Source organism: Epinephelus moara, chromosome 2, assembly GCF_006386435.1.
Source record: "Epinephelus moara isolate mb chromosome 2, YSFRI_EMoa_1.0, whole genome shotgun sequence".
Lineage (NCBI taxonomy): Eukaryota > Metazoa > Chordata > Actinopteri > Perciformes > Serranidae > Epinephelus > Epinephelus moara.
Window position 1 is genome coordinate 25,401,649 of NC_065507.1, and position 22,122 is coordinate 25,423,770.

The 22,122-nt window shown below is 40.2% G+C and overlaps 2 protein-coding genes across 5 annotated transcripts in view; both read right to left on the reverse strand.

Moving 5' to 3' along the window:
* The window catches only part of plch1 (phospholipase C, eta 1), a 95,610-nt gene extending 82,136 nt beyond the window's left edge, over nucleotides 1-13,474 (reverse strand). For all 3 annotated transcript variants that reach the window (XM_050069512.1, XM_050069504.1, XM_050069519.1), the window contains exons 1-2: nucleotides 13,282-13,474; nucleotides 433-554 (exon numbers count right to left, since the gene is read on the reverse strand). In XM_050069512.1, coding sequence (XP_049925469.1) covers nucleotides 433-511 — 79 coding nt within the window. In that variant the 5' untranslated portion in view covers nucleotides 512-554; nucleotides 13,282-13,474. The remainder of the gene's footprint in view (nucleotides 1-432; nucleotides 555-13,281) is intronic.
* A 2,197-nt stretch (nucleotides 13,475-15,671) lies between these two features.
* Nucleotides 15,672-21,957, reverse strand: c18h3orf33 (c18h3orf33 homolog (H. sapiens)). Of its 2 annotated transcripts, none has more exons than XM_050067631.1 (5): nucleotides 21,795-21,957; nucleotides 21,344-21,403; nucleotides 18,701-18,860; nucleotides 16,462-16,622; nucleotides 15,672-16,197 (listed from the first exon to the last, which is right to left on the reverse strand). In XM_050067631.1, the coding sequence occupies exons 1-5, from the start codon at nucleotides 21,945-21,947 to the stop codon at nucleotides 15,943-15,945; spliced, it is 789 nt and encodes a 262-aa protein (XP_049923588.1). In that variant the 5' UTR covers nucleotides 21,948-21,957; the 3' UTR covers nucleotides 15,672-15,942. The 2 variants fall into 2 exon arrangements, with proteins under 2 accessions (XP_049923588.1, XP_049923583.1); XM_050067626.1 differs by having other exon boundaries at nucleotides 15,672-16,200.
* Nucleotides 21,958-22,122: the final 165 nt, after the last annotated feature.

A 22,122-nucleotide genomic window follows, 5' to 3' on the forward strand; every position in this document is an offset into this window, starting at 1 on the left:
TCTACAATATAAAAGGCTGAATACTTGAGGTCCAACAGTGGAGATAAGTCTCCCTCTACTGTTCATTCCCATGACATACAGCTATCAGAGAGACAATGTACTGTTCATAATATTCTGTCCTTTCTATTAATCTGTTTGCGTGTGTGTGTGTCTGTGTGTAATTGTACATGCTACAAAGTGAGGACCAAGAGATGTATTTTAGCAACATAGTGAGGACATTTTTGCAAAGTGAGGACATTTTGGCCGGTCCTCACTTTTTCAAAGGTCTGTTCAAGGGTTAAGGCTTGGTTTTAGGGTTCAGGTTAGAATTAGGTTAGGTATTTAGTTGTGATGGTTTAGGTTAGGGTAAGAGGCTAGGGAATACATTATGTCAATGAGGGTCCTCACAAAGATGTAAGTATAAGAATGAGTGTTTGTGTGGGGGATATTCACCATGATAGGTGCTGTTGTCCGTCAGGAAGTGCCGGCGGTACTGCGGCTCTCCTTTCCTGTTCACCACCCAGGAGCTCATGGTGAGAGAAGGAGGGACACAGAAGGGAGAACAATTGGATGACCTATGGAGGAGAAGAGACGTTAGCCATGTCGTCCAAACACTTTGCAGGAATCGATTGACTCTGAAAGTAATTTAATTTAAATGAGTCACTATGAGGGAAAATTGTTGAAAGTTGTCATAAATTGAGGATTCTCTTGTAGCGTTTACTAAAACCTGCATGTTAAATGTGCTACTAACTATGACTGACTATCTCTGCATGTATCAAAGATGTGTTTCACTGCTGGAAAGATATAAATAAAACAAGCTATCTGCAGTAAAAAGATGTAAACAATTATGAAATTGGTGCAACATGACCAGAGAAAACAGAGAAAAAGGACTGTGGCATTCGCTTTTGCTCAAGAGGTAGAAAACCTACAACTACCAGAATGCACTCTGCCACACCAGTCCAATAAACACTCCTCCTGGTGGGTAACATAATGGTGCGTTCGTTTTGTACTCAGAGGTCGAAAATTGCCAGTTACCAGTCGGAAGCTTAAACTCGAACGCACCCTGAGATCGGATTTCCAACTTGGAAACTCAGAGCAACCGCATCAAACCCAACTTACGTATTTAAGATGGCTGCCGGTCACATACATAGTGAGTAAACACTCTGCTAAAGTACTGTTTATTATTATTTTATTTGTTTTACATTAGGTCAGCCATACCCATAGTACTGTTAAATTTTTATCCGTGGACATGTTGCTACCCTGTCTGTATGTGCAAAATACCACATAGAGTGTTGTTATTAACTGATATTGCTAACAGTGGCTACGGCGAGCCCAACGGTAGAACGGTAAGTGCGTCCGTGTTTTTTTCCGACTTGTCCACCATTGTCAACTAGAATGCAAAAACTGTTGTCAACTCAGAGGTGACGCCATTCCCGCTTTCGACTTCCGACCTCCGAAATGGGGCACCATAATGCGAGGTTAGCTGTTTTTCCACAGGAAACAATATGGCAGCCAGCTGGTAACAAACAATCCTTGAATTACAGTTACAGTTAAACATTTGAGGCGAGAAATAGGCAACACAGTAACACAAACTTGGTTTATATTTGATTAATACTGCCAACTCTTACCATTTGATTGGAGTTTGGTTTGCATTTGAGAAAGAGACAGAGAGGCAGGTCTCTCTATCTGCTTCTATACTCTTTGAGTCTGTGGTGGCAGGCATACGAAAATGTGGAAGTACAATCTCTCTGTATGGGAATTGATTTGAGAGATGAGCAGGGCAATCTGGAATTTTACTACAGTTCATTTACACGTGCAACCCATGCTGTCATGATACAAACTATCCCTTAACTTTAACTACAACAGGAGCTCAAGAAAATGTGGTGTCAGAACTTTATTAAGTTATGTGCAAAGAAGATTAACTATGCAACTTGGGAGACACATCTCCAGAGTTATGTAACCAAAGTATAGAGGAAATTACAAAAAACTTTCCCTCTACTGCAGCTGAAATTAATATTGTGACTCCACAGTTTGTGCGATTATGCTGAGTCAGAAATCCATCTGCAGTTATTCAGTCATTTGTATCTTGTTGGTTTGCAGCACAAGACAAGTGTTTTAATCATTGGTTTGTGCAGTTTTTCTTAGTCCATGTTTTGCTTTTATTTTGAAATTCCTTCTTGTGGTAGCAGCATCACCTGCTCTTCCACCCCTCATCATAGAGTAGTATATGTAGTTCAGATCTCTTCAAAAGTGTTTCAACATGTCATTGAATTAAATGAAAGATAGCTTGTAGTTATTTCGGCCTATCTGACTCTTTGCTGTCTTTACAACTGCACCATGAAAACACTCTCAGATCCTCCTTATCTATCGTCCTACCATTTCCCATCCCTCTATCCAGCTCTCTTTGTCCACCTTTTTGGCCCCTTTGAATTTCTGTATCTCTCTCCATGTGTTCTCATTCATCTTCCTCTTGTTTCTCCTCATCATTATTCCCGGATTCCCGATTTTCCACCACTTCCTCTTGATCACGTTTCATTCCTACCTCCCCTACTGCCAGTTTCACTGCTTAGTGTTTCCCCACCTGTTGCTTGTCTGTCTTTCTGTGATTTACTGCTTCCCACTATAAACACATTCTCACACACACACTCAGAAGCTGTATAGATCTGAAGAGGCTCGGAGCCTCTGGGACAGTTATTGGGGTCTGGTGCCGGCTGACCCGAGGAGAGGTGACTGTCTGGTCGAACACGTAGAGCACACGGGTCAACTATCTCTGAGGTGAAAGTACTTTCCTGTGACCCTGCCACCACCTCTTTTTAAATCACAGAAGCCTGTAATGTCTGTGGTGTTTATGGACAGAGACCCACTCATCCTGTTGATGTGAGGGGGAAAGCCTTCTCTTACTTTGCCTCCTGAACTTGGAAAACCTGCAGAGCATAACACATATTAAAAATCTACCCCCCTTAGAAAAACTGAGAGCCATGGTAAAAGTCCGTGTAACTGAGAATTCAACTGCTTTATTTGAGCTGGGTTTAGTCTCTCTCTTAACCATAAGAGAGCCAAAGGACTGTCAGTGATCTCTGCCAACATTACTGTCTTTCAGAGATTATAGCAGGCTGAGTTTTGAAGCTAGGGGGTAAAGTAAGGCTCAAAAGTTGGGCTAAATTTTGGCAAGGAAAAAACTGGTATGGCCAATTTCACAGGGGTCCCATGACCTCTCACCTCAAGATATCTGACTGAAAATGGGTCCCAAGGGTACCCACAAGTCTCCCGTGTATAGACACTTTATGCTAATCTCATACAGTTTGGGGCAAAAACCATGTGGTTTTTTGCATGCAGTACAAACATGTATCTGTCATGGTGCTGAGTAACCCCCATAGTGGCCATTTCATTGTCATGGGTTAACTATTGTTTGAAACAGACATTGCTGTATATCATGAGCTATTATGACCTTCAGGATAATCAGAGCTGCATGAAACTTCACAACTACAAACTCCAGACCTGCGGCGCTCAGAGGATGTATGGCTTTTATATGTATATTGACAATAAAAAGGTTTATAAGCCGTGCTAAGAACAGAAGTGCTTGCCATCCAATCGCCAAAAATAAATGCAATTCTTAATGAAATCTCAAAATGTTAAAAATTTTTGATACTAAATCACACCATGGATTTTTCTCTGGTGTTACTCAAGTTTTTGGTGTCTTACTGTGATATTTTGGAGGAATTTTTGAAAACTTTATTAGTTTTTGAGTGGTTAAAAATGCACCAAATCTATGGAACAAATGGTATCAATCCCCCAAAAATGCTGTAACAACTTACAAAACATAATTTAGCATCATATACTTCTATCAGAATGTTCTAAGCCCTTATAAACTCTAAACTTGACCTGCTATCCCCCCAAAGATCCCCTGTCCCTGGAAAAAAAGACAAAAGTGGGTCTATGGTATATTTTTTTTAGAGGAAGAACATTTAAAAAGAAAGAAAAAAAATAGAAAAGCGAAATAATAATAAAAAGTTTAAAAGAAATAAAAAGATAAAAAAGGAAAAAAAAGAAATAATGAAATAAAAAATTGAGAAAAATAATCAGAATAGAGAATAGGAAGAAAAATAAATAAAAATAGTAATAAAAAAAACAATAGAAAGGAAAGAAAAATAGGAAAAGTGTGTGAGAATTCAACCAACATGGACAACTGTAATGTATTTTAGTTCCAGCTTGCTTCATAATGCAGAGAAGCTTCTTGCTGTAGTAAGAAGCTTCTCTGTAGTCTAGATTAAAAAGGAAATGTTTAATATCTGTTTCTCTGCCTAATGTAACATTTTTAGTAATAATATTTAATATTTAATATTTTAGTATTATTGCTTATATATTAAGCTGTACTCTGGTTAGTGCAAGGTTAGAGGGTGCAGGAAGTTCCAAGAAATAAAAAAGAAACACAAACATCCTGCAAAAACTACAACAAAACATAGAGGTTAAAAGATTTGCCTTCACAACAAGCAATGGAGAAACACAATAATGAATGTGCTAAAAGAAAAACAGCAACAAAGAAAAGGAGAAAAGACCTTAGGACTGTCTTAGAGCAGATAATTCTGCTTATGCTATAATCAGCGCTCTCTGGTGCTTTGGTAGAGAAGCAAATACAGCTTTGACCTAATACCATAATTTTCTACTATATAACATTTGCAGTGTGTAAGGTTTGAAAGGTTTGTTGCCTTCATGTCATAAGCACAGAAAATCATCTGAAGCTTTTCTTCATATTCATTAAACTCTGCCTCACCTTGTGCCTGCAACGCCTCTTAGCTGCTCTAAACTCACCGAAGAGCACGGCCCCTTGTGGCTTACTGCTTAATTACAGAATAATGTTTCTAAATTACTGTTTGTTTTCATAACAGAGTCCAAATTAGAGGTAGGAGCCGAGCAGAGGTAGATGACTGGAGACACTGTTTGAGCAGCTTTAATGACACATCAGGTCGTGATACAGCAAGATTACATAAATCCACCATAGACGCTGTAGTCACATGGCAAGAAGAAGTTTACCAGAATGTGCAAGTCAGTTAGCTTTACAGAATTACACAGCAAATATGATCAGAGATCAGATAGTGTCTATACTGCTGGTGAATCTTAAGTTAACATCTTATTTATACTGCATTGGTCTTTTTGTTTTTGGAATACTGTCACTAACATAAAAAGCAAAATTGGAGATAATTAAATTCTACCAATGGAAATTACTACATAGCCTATTACATTAAGTTTGTAGTAGCCAAGTGTGGTTGTCCAAACATTACCAAATTAAAGTAATACTTTGACATTTTGGGAAATGAGTATTAAGTGAGAAGATTTTTACCACTCTCATGTTTGTCCAAAAAAAATTAAGCCAGACGTCTAGTAGCTCATCAGCTCAGCATAGCATAGTGAAAACAGGGAGAAGCAGTTGGCCTTGTCCTGCCATAAGGTTGTCTCACGTAGCCAGACCTTTCTCCACAGCGCTGTATGTGTCAGCGCTGTGGAGAAAGGTCTGGAAGTACACATTATCACTCTGCTATAGAGGGGAAAAATGCTCTGACTTGTTTCTATTTCTTTAAACCAATCACAATGGTCTTGGGCTATACTAAACCCTGGATGCAGTGACAGCGTCCTTGCAAAATAGAGTTGGGGGTGAACTTGTTTTGATGGAGCACATGCACATGGGGAGGTGAGTACTGCCATTAAAATGGCTCCATATGTCAACAATGTGATTCAACTTTTAGTGATAACAAAGCCAAAGATAATTTGATAATCACCCTAGAGGAGAGGTGTGACTATACTTAAGCTCTGGAGCAGCTCACTGGACCCGTTAAAACCACAGACAATTTGCTGGCTGTATGTGGCTCTAGCAGAACATAATTACAACAATATAACAGAGGCTCATGTAAAGTGGAACACATTGGTACATTTGTGAAGTTATTGTCAATGGCACATGCTGCTGCCTCAGTTAAAGATGTGGCGAATCAACTCCGACTGGCTGTGTCACAAAACGCAATATAGGGCATGAGAGTCCCACAAGACGGAGTCTGGGCTTTTCTGAGGTGCGTTCACAAGTTGTTTTCTACAGTGTTGCTCTTTTCAACAATTCACCTCAGCTACAAAGAAGCAATTATTTTTCAATCTAGGATCTTCGTCAAAACTTGCCATTGTCAGCGTGTAGGTTGTTAGCTTGGAGGTTGATGTTGTTTCCCGTAGAAATGGAGATTTGGAAATGATATCACAGACAGCGGAAGGCAATGAAAATGTCAGCCTACATGGGTGGGCCAATGGCAGGCTTATAACTACAGTCTATTTCCAGTCAGTCAGACTAGTCATACAACAAAAAAAATTCACCTACAAGAAACCCAAAAGTTCACTAACTACAAAACAATTCTTATTTGCTTAATTAGTACAAAACCTGAAGTGTTATTTGCTGGACTATTTCTTGGCTGGGAGCAGTGGCGGCCTGGGGTCTTGTCGTTTTTGTGAGGTTGCCAGGCAACCACCGGAGACTGGTTTTGCACAGATTAAACAAACAAGATATAAAGTGTTTATTAGTGAGCTTTAGAGTTGCTGGTACGTGGATTTTGTTCATATTTGCCTCACAAACAGAGTGGTATTTATCTTGTCATCTAACTTTTGACAAAAAGCGAATGACATTGTTTGAAAAAATGTCAAACTACTCCTTTAATAATAACAACAGGTTAATAAAATGTGGTTAACATATGGTTTATAAACTAAACCAGTACAAACCAAGAGTGTGTCAGTGTATCTAAAGTGAGTCAGTAAAATGACTCTGCCCATCATGTGTAACACGAGTAGCCTTCTCATTTGAGGGCCCAAAGCTCAGGGGAATACAGTCTGCTCTTTCCTGTCTCTCAGGCCACTGGGAGAGAAGGTAACTTAAAAAATGAATATTTCACTGTCAGACTGCCTGATGAGCCATTTCATCTCAGGACCTGGCAGGAAGTAGGTCGAGGATGCCCCCAAGTTAGATGTTTTGTTGTAGTAGATATTAGAATCAAACAGAAGTAATACAATCTGAAACATGTGGATGCAGCATTTTAGTACTTCCGCTTTCCCTGTCTGTCCTGCACGTAAGACACACATATTATCTGACGGCAATCATTTAAGGTTAATACAGGCTGTGGAAGTTGATTCAGTGCTAATACAGCAGATTTTAGTTCTTATCTTAATAACTATTGGCAGTATCTATTGCACCCTTTGACTGTGGGGTACTTTTGAGTCTTTCAGATATTATCATAATAACACCTGACAGCAGGCCTTTGGTGCTGCAATTTAATTCTTTTTAATAAGAAGCAAAGATATGAGACGGATGTAGGGCTGGACAATATGGCCAAAAATATAAACTTTGATTTTTTTTTCAAGACTAAAACATAATGATGAGATTTTTTAGGTCTGTGCAAGACAGTTGAGTAGGAATTTAAGTAAACTGTACTGATTATTAAATAAATTGCCCAGTCCTATGGATGAGATGTTCTTAAAGTTAGCACGGAAGTACCTTTTTTAGAAACAGCTTAACAAATCCAAGAACAATGTAGCTATAATTTATTTACACAGCTATAGTGTTATTCTAAATGTAACCTTGGCCCTTAACTGTCTGCTAAAGTGTAGGCTTGTTGGTCATTTGTGTGTTTGCCTGACTGCTCATTTATTGGCCTCATACTCAGCAATTTCTCCATGCTTCCAGATCTCAGCATCCAACATGGTTGGTGCAATGTTATCATAACTGATGGAAATTACAGCCAAAACTATGAGTAAAAGACCCAAGTTGTAAAAGGGGCCATGTCCACCAAAGCATATTTTTTAATATATATTTTGTAATGCTTTGCAACACATATTTACAGCGCACAACAAACGCCATGCTACTAACACTGGCAGCACACCTGAGCGCTGAGCGTAACTTCAGTGCTGAGCACTGGTGGTTGGGCACTGTATTCAAATGGAACTTGTGAGCTCATCTTTCTCACAAGGAAGGTCATGAATCCGAACTCTTGAACTCTGAGCTCTCAGAAAGCTTTCACTTATACGCGTTTCTGAATACCATAACCGGAGAGCATTCAGTGGATCACGTCAGCCCCGGACCTTTAGGACACCAATTAAATCCAGAGTTGCTGGACGTGGCTCCCTTAGCCCCAGACTAAAACCACCATTAGTGGGAGAGAGGTCTATGGGTAATATAATCAGTTACTATTTTAGAGTCCTCTGGGTGTGTTCTAGATGAAACCCTTGGAATATAAAAGGGTTTTCAGTCCCCTTGGTGCCTCTCGTTAGAACCCTTAAAAGGTTGAACTGTCCTGGATAAAACTTGCAAAGAGGGTTCTGGGTGGGACCATTTCACCATTGAGAGGTACTCTGTAGAACCTCTCATAGTGGGGCCTGGATGGAACCATACACAGATGGTTCTAGGTTGAACCCTGTGAAAAGGTCCCAGGTGTAATGTTTATAAAAGATACTATCAGGAACCAAAAGGGTTTCCTCCAAAGGGGAGAAGCTAAAGACCCTTATGTGTCTAGTTAGCACCTTTATTTCAAAGAGTGCACAATTCATCTTTATGGGGCTGTTTAGTATTCATGGCACAAATCACCCCCTCATATACAGCATGCCCCTATTTATGTAACAAAGGCCCTCTTATGACACACAGACACAAAGACAGCAGCATCTGTCAGCCCATATTGACACATGCCAAATAGCACTCTATTTAGACATGAATAATGAGATATGCTGTGGTTGTTCTGTTTTTATGTGACCAGCTGCCATAAATGCTAAATGATTATTAACTATGATTCAATTATTTTTTTTAATCTGCAACTGTCTCAGTGGTTATGACTTTCTGTAAGGCAAAGGCACATGCAACACAGTTATGTTGCTCCCTACATGTCTCCCTTCACTACCAGTCAGCTGGGATGGAGGAGTCAATGAGTAGCTTGTAATTGCTTGTTAAACAGTTAATAGAACAGAGAGTAAACAGTCTTGGTATGTTGATGGCTGGACAGATACTTTGTCAAACAGTGCTCCTTAACTTAACCCATTTAAAGTATAGGAGTATAGGAGTGTAGGGGACTAATGGTAAGAAGCATTTTAATTCATGTTCATTAATTTGTGTATGAATATTGTCATTCTGCAATACATTGTTAGACAATGGGAAAAGCTTTCTATAAAATTAACTTTGTGTTTCACTGGGGCGTAACGGTGGTCATTCACTGCCTTTCTCATAGACTCACATTCTCAGGGGTCATGTTAAATATCTGTAGTGGTGCACCTCTACAGTTTTTATTCCTGCTAACAATTAATCTTCTTACTGTCACTTTCTGGACTCGGATATTCTATTTTTTATACTTCAGAGTTCACATTTTTACTCAGGTCGAAGATAATCTACATGGAATATTATCATGTTCAGAACTTTTAAGATGCAACTGACCAATTGAACTGATTATCTTTTATTGACTATTTTCTTTATTAATCTATTCATTGTTTGGTTGACTAAATATCTGAGAATAAGTCCACTGTAACATCTTCATATTGCTTTATTGGTCTAACCAACAGTTCAAAACCCAAAGATGGTCAATTTGTAATTTATAACCAAACAATCTGTAAATCTTCACATCTGAGAAGCTGGAACAAAATAAATTTGAACAATTTTGCTTGGAAAATGTATTAAGATTGATAAACTAATCCTTTTACTTCTACAAAACAGCTGATATGTGTTTTCATGAGGCTCCAGATGAAGGAAGAGGAAGTTGTAACATCTAAATTGTCCAGCCTGTGCTGTTTCAGTCTTTGACCTGATAAGGAGACAGAGCGGACCTTGAGGCACTAAGGTTACTGAGGGGTCAAAGTTGTTACAAAGGGGCAGTGAGGCTATCTGAGATGGTCAACAGACGCTGTACTAACATCAAGGTGTTGTAAAAGAAATAAACTCAAGAACCTGCTCTGCAAAAGTGCTGCATGTCCAAACTGAACTGGCAAATGTTCAGTCTAGATTTAAATGTAGAGACGTCCCAGGAAAATAGGGTAAAACCTTTGACTAATAGATATCATCATTAAACTTCCCCCAGTTGATTACTTACAACAAGTTTTCAGAAATGGCATGTTGAAATATGTGTTTTTACATACATTTCTAGAACAGATATCTGAACAAAGTTGCCATTCATTTTGTTGCCATATTAAGATTCAAAGGTTTTACAGGGAAGACATTTTAGATATCTCTTTTTATTACTCGATAAATCAGCAAACACTGTCAACAGCCATAAAAAATACTTTTGCCATGTTTTTAGGAATAAAATCTCATATAAATCAGGCTATGAATAATATATGAACAAACCCCTCAGTAAAAAACCTTCAGAATAATGATAGGAATAAAGCTGTTAAGTTTGGTGTCGTGCTACTGGGGTGGAGAATTTTCCAGTTGATTACTTACATTAAGACATTATTTTTTTGTATTAGCCTACAATGTTTTTTACATTTTATGTTTAAATATGCAAATGAGGCATTATCTATTTAAATATGCACTTTCTGCATTATTTCCAGAACTACTGTCTCCCCATATGGTCCCTCACCACAAAGGAAACCAGTGAACTGATAGCAAGACTATACAGCAGAGCTTACAAGATCCATGGTAACCTCCCCCCTTGGACTCATCACTGCACCGCACTCTCAAACTGTAACAAAATGCCTTGACTTTTCAAAACTACACAAATAATCTAGCCATTAAATGCTATTTTCAGATCCGACACTTACTGCTCTACTTCCAACAACAACACAAGACAGCAACACATGACTGCACTAATTCCTGTACCAACTTACAAAAACAATTATGGTCAGAGATCATTTTGTCACACTTATACTAAGATCTGGAACGAGATCCCACACTACATTAAAGCAATAACCTTGATTACACATTTCAAACAAATATATTAACACTATCTGATGGAAGGACATACCTGCAACCACTGATTTAAATCCCATTTTACTCACTCCACTTCAGTCCGCTACTCTGCAATGTCCATGTAGCTGCCTATGTTTTGTTGTTTTGCGTCTGTTGATTGTTTATGTCTTGATTCTGTACTGTAATGTGTTTTTGTTGCATAACAGGAACCTGCTGAAAACCAGTTTTTGACTGAGTCAGGCCAGTATTAACTGTAACACACAAGGTTACTTTTAGTTCCTTTCCTGTATAAATAAATAAAATTAAATGAAAGTAAGTTAAACTCAAAATAAACGTTTTCTTTCCACTAGTCTGACAGAAGATATTTTATTGACGCAAAATAGACTAAAATCTCAAAATTGTCCAGTGCACATGTAGTGTCTCCCCTCAAATGAAACACCTAAGATAAGGGGTGAGAAGTGAATCATAAAGTGTCAAAATGTGTTCTTGTATGCTCTGAAATTTTCTTTTAAGCCAAATAGATGTCATTGATTCGACAATTTGCAAACATTCATTCATTTCAGGTGAAAATCCTGTCCCCAGAGCCAGAATATCAAGTATGTGTTTCGGAAACTTTAAGAGCTCAATCTTATTTTAGCTCTCATATATGCTGCTCTGTGCACGTGTGTGTGGTAGAACGTGTGTGTGTGTGTGTGTGTGTGTGTGGTGGGGTCGTCTTGCTTTACGGTGAATTTGAGGGGTGGGTAAGGTCATGAGTCAAACCCACAGATCTATTTCCAGCAGATACACCCCCTCATCTCTCCCTACGCTTCCTATCCTTTACTCTTACTCTCAGGTTGTAGACTCAAACTGTCTGCTTAATGTCCTCAGTGACAAGAGAGAACTGTTCATTTTCTGCTGGAGCGAGTGCAGAGTTGATAACACATCAGCTTGCACTAAGGGAGTCCAACACGTAGACAGTTTCCCATTTCGGTTTGTAAATGGATATGACACCTCTGACTTAGAGTTGCACGAAGTGACAGCTTGCTCCGTGCTTGCTTTTATATTTCTGTCTTTTACCTGCACAATAATCCTCTCTCTCTCTCTCTCTCTCTCTCTCTCTCTCTCTCACACACACACACACACACACACACACACACACACAATTTGGTTCATTCAATCCCAAAGTGTTCCTCCTTTCCTTTCCACCAAAAAACTTCAATTATTCATGAGTGATCACAGCACCCACAAAGAGTCATGTTCCCACTCCTACAACCCTACACCAGCAAGCCGATACACTGTTCACAATACTCCAAGTCACATAATAACAAGGGAGTCACTTTACGATTGATGCATTCCTTCACACACACACACTCACACTCACACACACAGCATCTACCGTGCATGTGGGTGTGTGATGGAAAAGCTGCTCACTGTTATAGTTGCTTACCAGTGTTTATTGTGACAGCAGGTGAAGTTTGGAGCAAAAAAAATCTATTAACACCTGCAAACTGCACATAAAGAGCTGACAGAGTTTGGATCTTATAGGCCTATAAGCCTGTATCAATTTACACACATGCTTCACCAACTCTGCCTGACAAAGACACTCCTTGTGTCAGATGTTGACAACGCTTTGCAAGGTTCATCGGGCCGGAGCAAAGATGCAGAGATGTGCTTTTCAGGGTGCATTTCAGTGCGTGTCACCCCGGCTCTCTGTCTCTTTAAATCTCTTTGTCTTTCACACCCGGGCAGCTCCACACAACCACTCAAATCAAATCAAAAAAATCCCCAAGGACCCTGCTCTCGGACGGGGGAGTGCCCCATCTCTTTCTCTCCTCGATGGCTACCGGCTGAGTGTAATAAAGGCCTTTGTTATGCTGCCCTGCTGCAAATCTCTGTTGTTGAAGCACAATGAGAAGGAGCAACAAAATGTGAGACACATGCAGCAGAAAATGCTTTATCAGTCACACACACATGAATTACTGACTCTAGTAGGAAACAAGCCAAAATGCATGAGAACAATATGTGAGTTCATCAGCTTAAGGAGTTTGTGGCTGTCAACATGATTCAAGAATTAAAAAAGGATCTGTGCCTGATTGCATGTGGCTTACCTGGTACAGTAAAGATAAGGACTGAAATGTCATGAGTTTCTACTTTACATAGCCCGTGTCCAGGCACAGAGCTTGAGCAGGTGCACATCTGCTTGGTTACTGTATACAGTATCCTACCAACAGTAAATTTAAAGTGGCAGCTTACTGTAGGCACATTGTCACAGGCAGAAAAGTGCACAGATAAGTTCCAGGAAGCAGACTTTTAAAGTTAGGAAAATGCACCTTGTGTGATATAATGTCATGCTGTTTTTTTGTAAAAGAAAAAAAAAGTTCATGAATCACATCAGACATCATGTGCTTACTTACTTCTGTCAGCTCACTTTCAGATTTTGAAACCAGCTTCCTCACAAAAGCTTTCCACTTTCATCAGAGCAGTAGTCCTTCAGGCTCTGAGCTTCCATGGCACAGGGCACACATGTAGCAGAAGTGAGTGATAGTCCCAGCGGTGTGGTTTCAGGCAGAGAGAGTGTCCTCACAACTTCACTGGTGTGGACAAGTACCCACCACTACATCAAGCCGCTGGTGCCTTTTCAAATGACTACTACTGGTGTGGGACCAGTGGCTTTGGGAAAACCTGGAGTGGATTTCAGAGTGGACTACTTTGCCACAAGAGAGGGGTTACTCATTCCAATCTTTCCATTCAACATTAGGAACAAAAAAAGAAAGGAAGACTAATTAAATTATTGTTTATCAAAATTTAGGCACACTGACACAAACATTATTGTGGCAATACCCTTGTTTTTCTGTCTTTTAATCAAGGCCGTAGCCATGAATTCAACACTGGGGGGGAACAAATCTGCATGTAGGTCTGGGGGGTCCCCTTTTCTAGAAAATAAATCAAAATTTGAAAACTTATTTATTCTTATATTACAAGAAAGACAGCTGTACAGTAAGTGTCAGGTGTCAGGTGTCAGATTTAGAAGTCTGACACCTGACACCTTAAGCCACCATTCACGGTGGTATGATACATGGCGGGGCGTCGTCAGTGTGTGACGCGGCAGGATGTAAATTTTCACTGTGTTATGATACACAGCCAGTTGACTGGATGGCACGTGTCACGGCAGGATGATGCGCAGCTGGATGGCATCAGGTTAAAATGCTGTTGGTAACGATATGATATAAGGAGCTGAAAAGTCCCTATAGGGTGGGTGGATCCAACAAACCATGGGGCCAAGTGTTCACTTCCTGTATGAATGAGGAGCCAAACCATGATGTTTTTATTTAAACATAACTACGTGCTTTCGTTGCTTAAATCTGTCCATGCTTTCGTTGATGTCACGGCATTAGTAGCTGCGTCCTGGAATGTCAACAGCAGATGCAGATGGATACATAGCACGTAACGCGTAGACGTGAAAGGCCACCGACAAAGCAGCAATATGTGACAGCTTAAGTTTTATTTATAATTATGATCACATTTAATGATTATTTTGGGCAGTGGCATGTGGTTGCCTGTTGGTATATTTAAATATTAACCTAACCCCCTTGCACCAGAGAAATTCCTACTTGCACAAATATTAAATCATAATCTAAGATAAGATGAAGCCAAACTAAAAATTACAACCCCATCTTAAACTTTTAACCTCTTCAATGGACGTGACTAATTCTCTGTGATCTCCAGCTTCAGTAACTTCACTCTGCTTTGCTCTCCCCCTGTTGTCTGTCTGAGCCGTGGTTTCCCTCCCACTCCTCCCTCAGTGACAGTTCAAAGTCTGGCAGCAACAGCCATCAGCCTGAAATGCACCTTACAATTTAAACCGGCCCACCAATCACGAGCCTCTCCGGCCGTAACAGTCGCTAGTAACATTTGCACAACAAAAGGGAGCTGATTCATCGACCGCCTCCCCCCCTTTCCTTCACTCCCTTTCCCTTGACTCCTCCTCTGCAGCCTTTGTGTTCGGACCCAAAATCCCCTTCTACCCATGCAACCCTCCTCCCCTTTGCACTAATCTCCTTGAGCCCATTGGATTGACTGCTCCACCGCTACCTCTCACTGCACCGAGACCCCCTCACCCTGCACCCCACAGGACACACATCACAGTCTAGCTTCATCTGCAGGCTCCACTCCTGCTCCTCTTATGTGCATGGATATAACATGGATAACAACCACAGCACAAGGAAGCACAGGGTGTAATTTTGGCAGTGGACTTTGTACTGCAAACAATAATGACAATCACATGAGCGTAATCATGGACACACAGGAAATTTGCTTTGTGGTTTATGCTTCAGGATTATTTGCATCCAACATGAACAGATAGAAATCATAATGTATTCATCTGGTGTGTGTTTTTCATATTACCTGAAATTAAGGGCAGGTTACAGGCTTGATCTCTTTCTGTTCTATGTCAGTGCTTCAGTACTCAAATGTCTTGGTCACGTTACGGCTAAAAGGGCCCTCTTTGTAGGTACTTAAAGACCCCCACACATACACACTGCATGTAAGGCTCCCATGGGGTTTGAGGGCGGCCAATATAGAGTTTAGCCTTTGCCTGGCTTTGTATTTCACATTTGGTGTTTCTATAGCAACAGCAAGAGGGACAAGTGGACCCCCCTTTCCATTTTAAACACCATTAACATACTCCGCCCCCTTTTGTGATTAGTGGGGTGTCCCACACACACACACACACACACACACACACACCAAAGGAAGAGTGTGTGCTTGTAGTCTAATGGGGTAAGTGAAAGCCAAGGGATTTGTATCATAGAGGTTTTTAATCATTTTAAACTTCTAGAGACTGTGACATACAGTCAAAAACAAACCACAAACCTTTGTAACAGGTGTAATGGGGAATGTAACACAAAAAATACAGTTTTTGTTTGGTAATAATCAATAACAGTTTTGACACGTGGCACACATGGATGATCAATGATGGACGGCACTTTTTGTAGCCTGTAGTGAGACTTTTAAATAACTTTTAGATGTGTCACTGTATCCATAGGCAATAACAGATATGCTGGCATGTTAGTGCATCAAGTCCTCTTAAAGATCCTCCTCATCAGTCTGAACAAAGTGCTGTCCCTGACAGCCCTGGAGGCCCTCTCCCATAGGCTGTCTTGCTTCCACAGTCCCCGCCCCCTCTTCTCAGCTTTGACCTCTGCCCTGTGCAGCCGTTTGTGGAGACGCCAGTAGAGGCGAGAGTCCGGCTGTATCCCCACCACAGGGGCGGTGCGGGCCAGACCCTGCCTGAGGACCTCTTCATTCATACAGTAGCTCCACATCGACCCCTGCTGGAGAGATGAGGAAATTACTCCTTGGGATATGAGCTATCAGTCTGACAGTAAAAAAATACTCTATGCAAAAACTTTTGTACATAATTTAGTCTTGCCGTGTCACCTTGAATTTGTGAAGAAGACTTGCATGACTAATTGATATGAAAATGGTCATTCTGTGGGTGAAGCTTTCCTTAAAATATACAATAAACAAGGCAGTACTAATAAAATCATTTTTTTCCTGCCACTGACTGAGAGACTCATTAATAAACGCCTCACCCTGCTTTGAGACACCAAACAGTGTAGCATGTCGTTATCTCGGCTGATTAGTTTTAGCCAGACTGTTTGGGAGGGAGCCAGATTCTTCTGCAGCCATACCCTGCCCTCTGGAGTCAGCTCCACTCCTGCAAGATGCACCAGCATCGGGGACGTGCACACACCTAGAGAGGACATAAAAGAGCCATTTACCATATGTGTTACAATAGGTTTAATTGCATAGGTTGAATGGCCAGAGTGTAGTTATGCACACTCTGTGTACACACTTGAGCGGCTGTGGCTCAGAGGCAGAGCAGGTCGTCCACTAATAGGAAGATTATCCCCGGTTCCTCCAGTCCGCATGTCAAAGTATCCTTGAGCAAAATACTGAACCCCAAATTGCTCCCGATGGCTGTTACATCAGTGTGTGAGTGTGTTAAAGCTGAGTAGCAGGTGGCACCTTGTATGGTAGCCTCGGCCACCAGTGTGTGAATGGGTGTGTGAATGGGTGCATGTGACTCGTAGTGTAAAAAGCACATATACTGATTAAGATACTGATTATACTGATTATCATTAGGGCTGGTTCTGTTTGATACTTTATACTAACGCTGATACCTGAGTTTTGTTACTGATTTCAAAATGATTATCTTTTTGATTTTTGCAGTACTGACTTAACACAAGCAGCTGTACTTTGCCAACAGTAAGCAGCAGAGGTTTGGACTGGAGTCCAATTCATGTGACTCAGACTCAAGTCACAAATTTGATGACTTTAGACTTGACTTGACAAAATCAAAAAAGACTTGCAACTTGTGTTAGAGTGTAACACCAATGACTCGGAACATAATTTAGACTCCAGCCTTAATTTCCCATCATCTCCTGACTGAACTAACATTAATACTTTTCAATCCCAGCAAGTTGTCACTTAATTGCTCAAATCCATTCTGTTTAAACCAATCCAATAGCATCCTGTCAAGTTGCAGGAGAGAACCACTGGAAAACTAAGGTTACGCTTACAATTGGAAAAAATGACACCAAAGGTAATTTTGTCTGCATACAAAAACTATGCTGTCAACAAAAACGCAATTGCAGCAACTTATAAATGGAGACGCAACTTAAATTATTTATTTTTGTTCGTTATATTATCGATAAGTATATTGTTTACCTCGTATTGTTTTGCTTTGCTTTGTTCTATTTTGGTTGTTTTTAAAAATATATATTTTTAAGAGGTCCTACGTCAGTTAATGTTCTGTTATCTGAAAAAATTTAACACTAAGTAAAAAGTTCAAAAAACAAATGGAGACACAAAAACTTCCAAACAAACTTGTTTTAATTAATATACATCTTTAAAAGCATTCATAAATTTTGTAAGTGTAATATATTACTCTGTTCTTGAAATGGCGTTAACTTTGGTGACGAGCACATAATGACTTGTTTCGGACTCAAAACTCAAAGTTAAGGACTTTTCAGTCTCGTCTTGGAGCTTGACTTGTGACCTGAGTGCAAACACTTGAGACTTACTTGTGACTTGCAAAACAATGACACCCCCTACAAAAGACAGTCTGTTATTGGCTACCAAACTTATTACACAGACTACAAATTAGCTTCCATGACAAAGACATTTACAATACTTATTGATACACATTTCGATTACCGATTTTGAGGTATTGAGATTTAGTGTCGAGCCCTAACTGTGAGTGACTGAGCTTTTATATGAAAAATAGCAAACGCAGCCCAACCACATCTATGAAATACACACCAGTACATTATCTTTGTGTAACACCCACGGGCCCAAACGATGGGTCTAACCAGCTTTAAAGCGTGGGAGGTCAAGTAGGACAAAGGTAATATTTGAAATAGCTCAACAAGAGCCAATCTGTTCATGTGAGTCCTTCACACTGAAGTTGCTGATGGAGCACTCTATATATAAAGCACAAGCTGCTTGATTCTATTGCTTGGTGAATACAGTGATTTAATAACAAAGCTAACAAGCTTACCTGTCACTCTCACTCATGGAAAGATAATAAAATACAACAGTGTTTGACATTTACAAAGTAAAAATGTCACAGTGACATTTTTGGGGTGCACCTGCTGTAAACTGTCATGCTGTTAAACTAATGAGACAAAATTTGATGTGCTGATTGAACCCTTTAAAATTTTCAGAATTGTAATGGGTTATCATTGTGTAAGGAGGCGTACAAGCTGTCTAATGCGTATGTGTGTGTGTGTACCCTCGTGATTTCACTCAAAGGATACCCCACATTACCTTTGTGTTTCAAAAGTAGCGGAGTGAGCACTGGCAGATAAATCGGGACATGCTCCACTTCAATTCCTCTGTCTGTGATTGAATGAACTTTCCCGCGGAGGCTGACGTTCCTCTCAATAAAACGAGCAGGGATCTCAGATGCAGCTTGAAACTTGGTGATCTGAAGAGGTGGAATGAGACAGCTGAGTGGCCACGTTAAATGACTCATTTGGGTAAGATGTTAGAAAATGCATTTCATTAACAACCTACTAATCCAATATAATAAGATGCAATGCGAACAGAAGCTGTTAGTCCAGGGGTGTCATTTGAGTTCATGGACCACACACAGTCTGATTTCATTGCAGGTGGACCAGTAAAACCATTGCATAATATCCTATAAAAAATATCCACCTCCAAAATGTACATTTTTTTAGTTAAATGAGGTACACTTTAATGTTTTTTCCACATTCTGTCAGTCTACTACTCACTGTCATTACATGTGTATTTTTCTATACATTTCCACTCCTGTGCAGTAACCCTGACATCACCACACCAAACTAAAGAGGAAGCTATTGAGTAAGCAGGTTAAGTCATCCCCTGCCTTACAAACCATTTATAAATCAAAAGTTTTGGCAGTGTCTTAGCAATTGGGTTCCACCAGTCTTGTTTTAAGATGGAAGTCTGATACAGATTCTTTTGAACTGAAGCTGCTGATTGACAATATTTTGCACAATGTTCATTATCTTTAAATATGACCACAGTAAGTATGCATTGCTCTTTCAGAGAGTTGTAGTCTGGGCAGGGTGGAAAAGGCTCTGTAGCAGCATTTACATGAAGGAAGCTACTCACTGTTTAACTTGCTCCTAAAACCTGACACCTCTTGTGCGGAATTTATACTTCTGCATTGAATCGACGCCGTGACTATGGCGTAGGCTCTGCTTCGATGTAGAGCCTATACTGTACCCTATGCTGTAGCCTTATGTGCACATCCCCAGAAATGTAAAGTTACCCACTGTGGCGACGCAGACCTCCTGTCTATTTTTATAAGCTAAAACCATTTCCCCTCAGTGGAAACGAAGCTTTTATTTACTTTAATTTCACAGATAATTAAACAAGAAATTGTGAAGACAATTAAGCCTCCACAAAAACAGCATTTTAAAATTTGTGTGTGATTTACACTTAGGGATTTATCCTAGCTTCATATGAGCAGAGGAAATCTCCAATCATTGCTAGGCTAATTTATACAATGTAACATGCTATAGCCTTGTGCTAATAATGTTAGCATGTTATACTTTTATTTGGATAACGTGTTTTGTATAAGACAGTTGTTTTGTCGGTGAACCTTGTGAGTTGTAATGAAGCTGAATTTTGTAACGTTACCTTTGTTAAATGTTGCTGTTGTCTCTGGCTCCATGTGAGTGGAGGGAAAGTTCGCTGGCCGTGAGGCTAATTTATATAATGTAAAAATTCCATAGGTTTGTGCTAATAACATTAGCATGTTATATTTGTTTGGCAAACATGTTTAGTATAAGACAGTTGTTTTGTCGATGAACCTTGTGAGTTGTAATGAAGCCGAATTTTATAATGTGACCTTTGTTAAATGTTGCTGTTGTCCCTGGCTTCATGTGAGTGGAGGAAAGGTTCGCTAGCCGCTAGGCTAATTTATATAATGTAAAAATTCCATAGGTTTGTGCTAATAACGTTAGCATGTTATATTTATTTGGATAACGTGTTTAGTATAAGACAGTTGTTTTGTCGGTGAACCTTGTGAGTTGTAATGAAGCTGAATTTTGTAACGTTACCTTTGTTAAATGTTGCTGTTGTCTCTGGCTCCATGTGAGTGGAGGGAAAGTTCGCTGGCCGTGAGGCTAATTTATATAATGTAAAAATTCCACAGGTTTGTGCTAATAACGTTAGCATGTTATATTTGTTTGGTAAACGTGTTTAGTTGAGACAGTTGTTTTGTCGATGAACCTTGTGAGTTGTAATGGAGACAAATTTTGTAACGTTACTTTTGTTAAATGTTGCTGTTGTCCCTGGCTTTATATAAAAAGAGGAAAAGTTTGCTCGATGCTACGCTAATTTATATAATGTAAAATGCCATAGGCTTGTGCTAATAACGTTAGCATGTTGTGTTTGTGGGAAAAATGTGTCCAGCAAAAGACAAGTGCTTTGTCTGCGAACGCTGTGAGTTATAGTGAAGCCAATTTGCGTACTTGTGTTGTCTCTATTAAGCCATGTTTAATGTGTGTTTAATATGTGTTTTGAATCAACTAAACTTTACAGCACTTCACAGAAACCCCGCCACCGACTCATGTTTTGGAAGTGTGACTGCAGAGTGACTCAGACACACCACCGCACAAGTATAAACGCTCACAACGGCACAGGCCGGTAAATCCCCCTTTAGCCTTCACAAGTGCATCATTATTAGGTGTGCAAAGTCATCCAGTAGGCCTAACTGGACCCTTTATGGGCCACTTCTGGCTCCCGGGCCGTTTGACACCCCTGTGTTAGTCTACAGTTGAACTTAACTGTGTGTCAAAATTGAAACTGAAACAAAGTAGGGCGGGTATCATTGTTTGAATGCATTAAACCAAAATGAAACTGTTAGTTGAGTGTGATTTGAGGTTCCCTTGGCCCCAGTGTGTGCTTATATTCTCTTACCAGTTTGATACTCCTTGCTATTATAATCACACCAGCAACCGCCAGTCCGGTGCTTATGTTCTGTGTGAGAGACAAGAGAGAAGTGAAGGGTTTAGGGTTGTTAAGATGACAGTGATAGCATCAACCCAGCTGAACATGTGCTGCACAATGACAATGAGAAAGACTCTGACAGAGATAATAGTGACAGGGGGGCATCAAAAACCCACTGGGGACTTCTGGTGCTGCCTGACAGTGCAGCTGGTCAGTGGTGACACCATATGGTAAAGAGGACTAGTTTAACAGTCCACATTTCTGATTTGTTTTTAATGCACTCCCCTGTTTTACCATTACAGTCCACTTAAAGAGTAGATGCAGCTGGCTCAGGTACACAGTGGCAATGAGGTGACCATATTGCACCTTCATGCCGGTGCATCAGCAGACAAACTGCAGGCTACACAAAGCAGACTCCTACCCGCACAAGAGTTAAATTATCATCTGCGATCTGAGATATTAAGGACACGATGTTAGGAGACGACTGGTGTCCTTGCTGTCTGTCCCTCGTCCCCTCGTCAGTTTCTGTTTCTCTGGAAGTCTCCGGCATGTTGTTGACATTTTCTCGGTGCATCCAACGCTCCGCCTCTATGGGAGGGACGCACAGAGCATAGCTGGTGTAAAGTCTCCGCCCTGTGGTTTGCTTTGGATATGACAGGATGGCGTTCAAGTGCGCCTGAATGCATTAAGTTTTTATGTTATAAAACCGCCTTAAAATTGTAATAATTTGCACTTTGCACCGTGAATGT

Bases quoted from the DNA above. Each gene is read 5' to 3' on its own strand.
- c18h3orf33 (XM_050067626.1), bottom strand. From the start codon at position 21,947: ATGCACCGAGAAAATGTCAACAACATGCCGGAGACTTCCAGAGAAACA. The intron at 21,404-21,794 runs GTAGGAGTCTGC...TCTCTCACACAG, and splicing joins ATAATTTAACTCTTGTGCGG to AACATAAGCACCGGACTGGC. The intron at 16,201-16,461 runs GTGAGGCGTTTA...TCATCTCTCCAG, and splicing joins GTTTGGTGTCTCAAAGCAGG to CAGGGGTCGATGTGGAGCTA.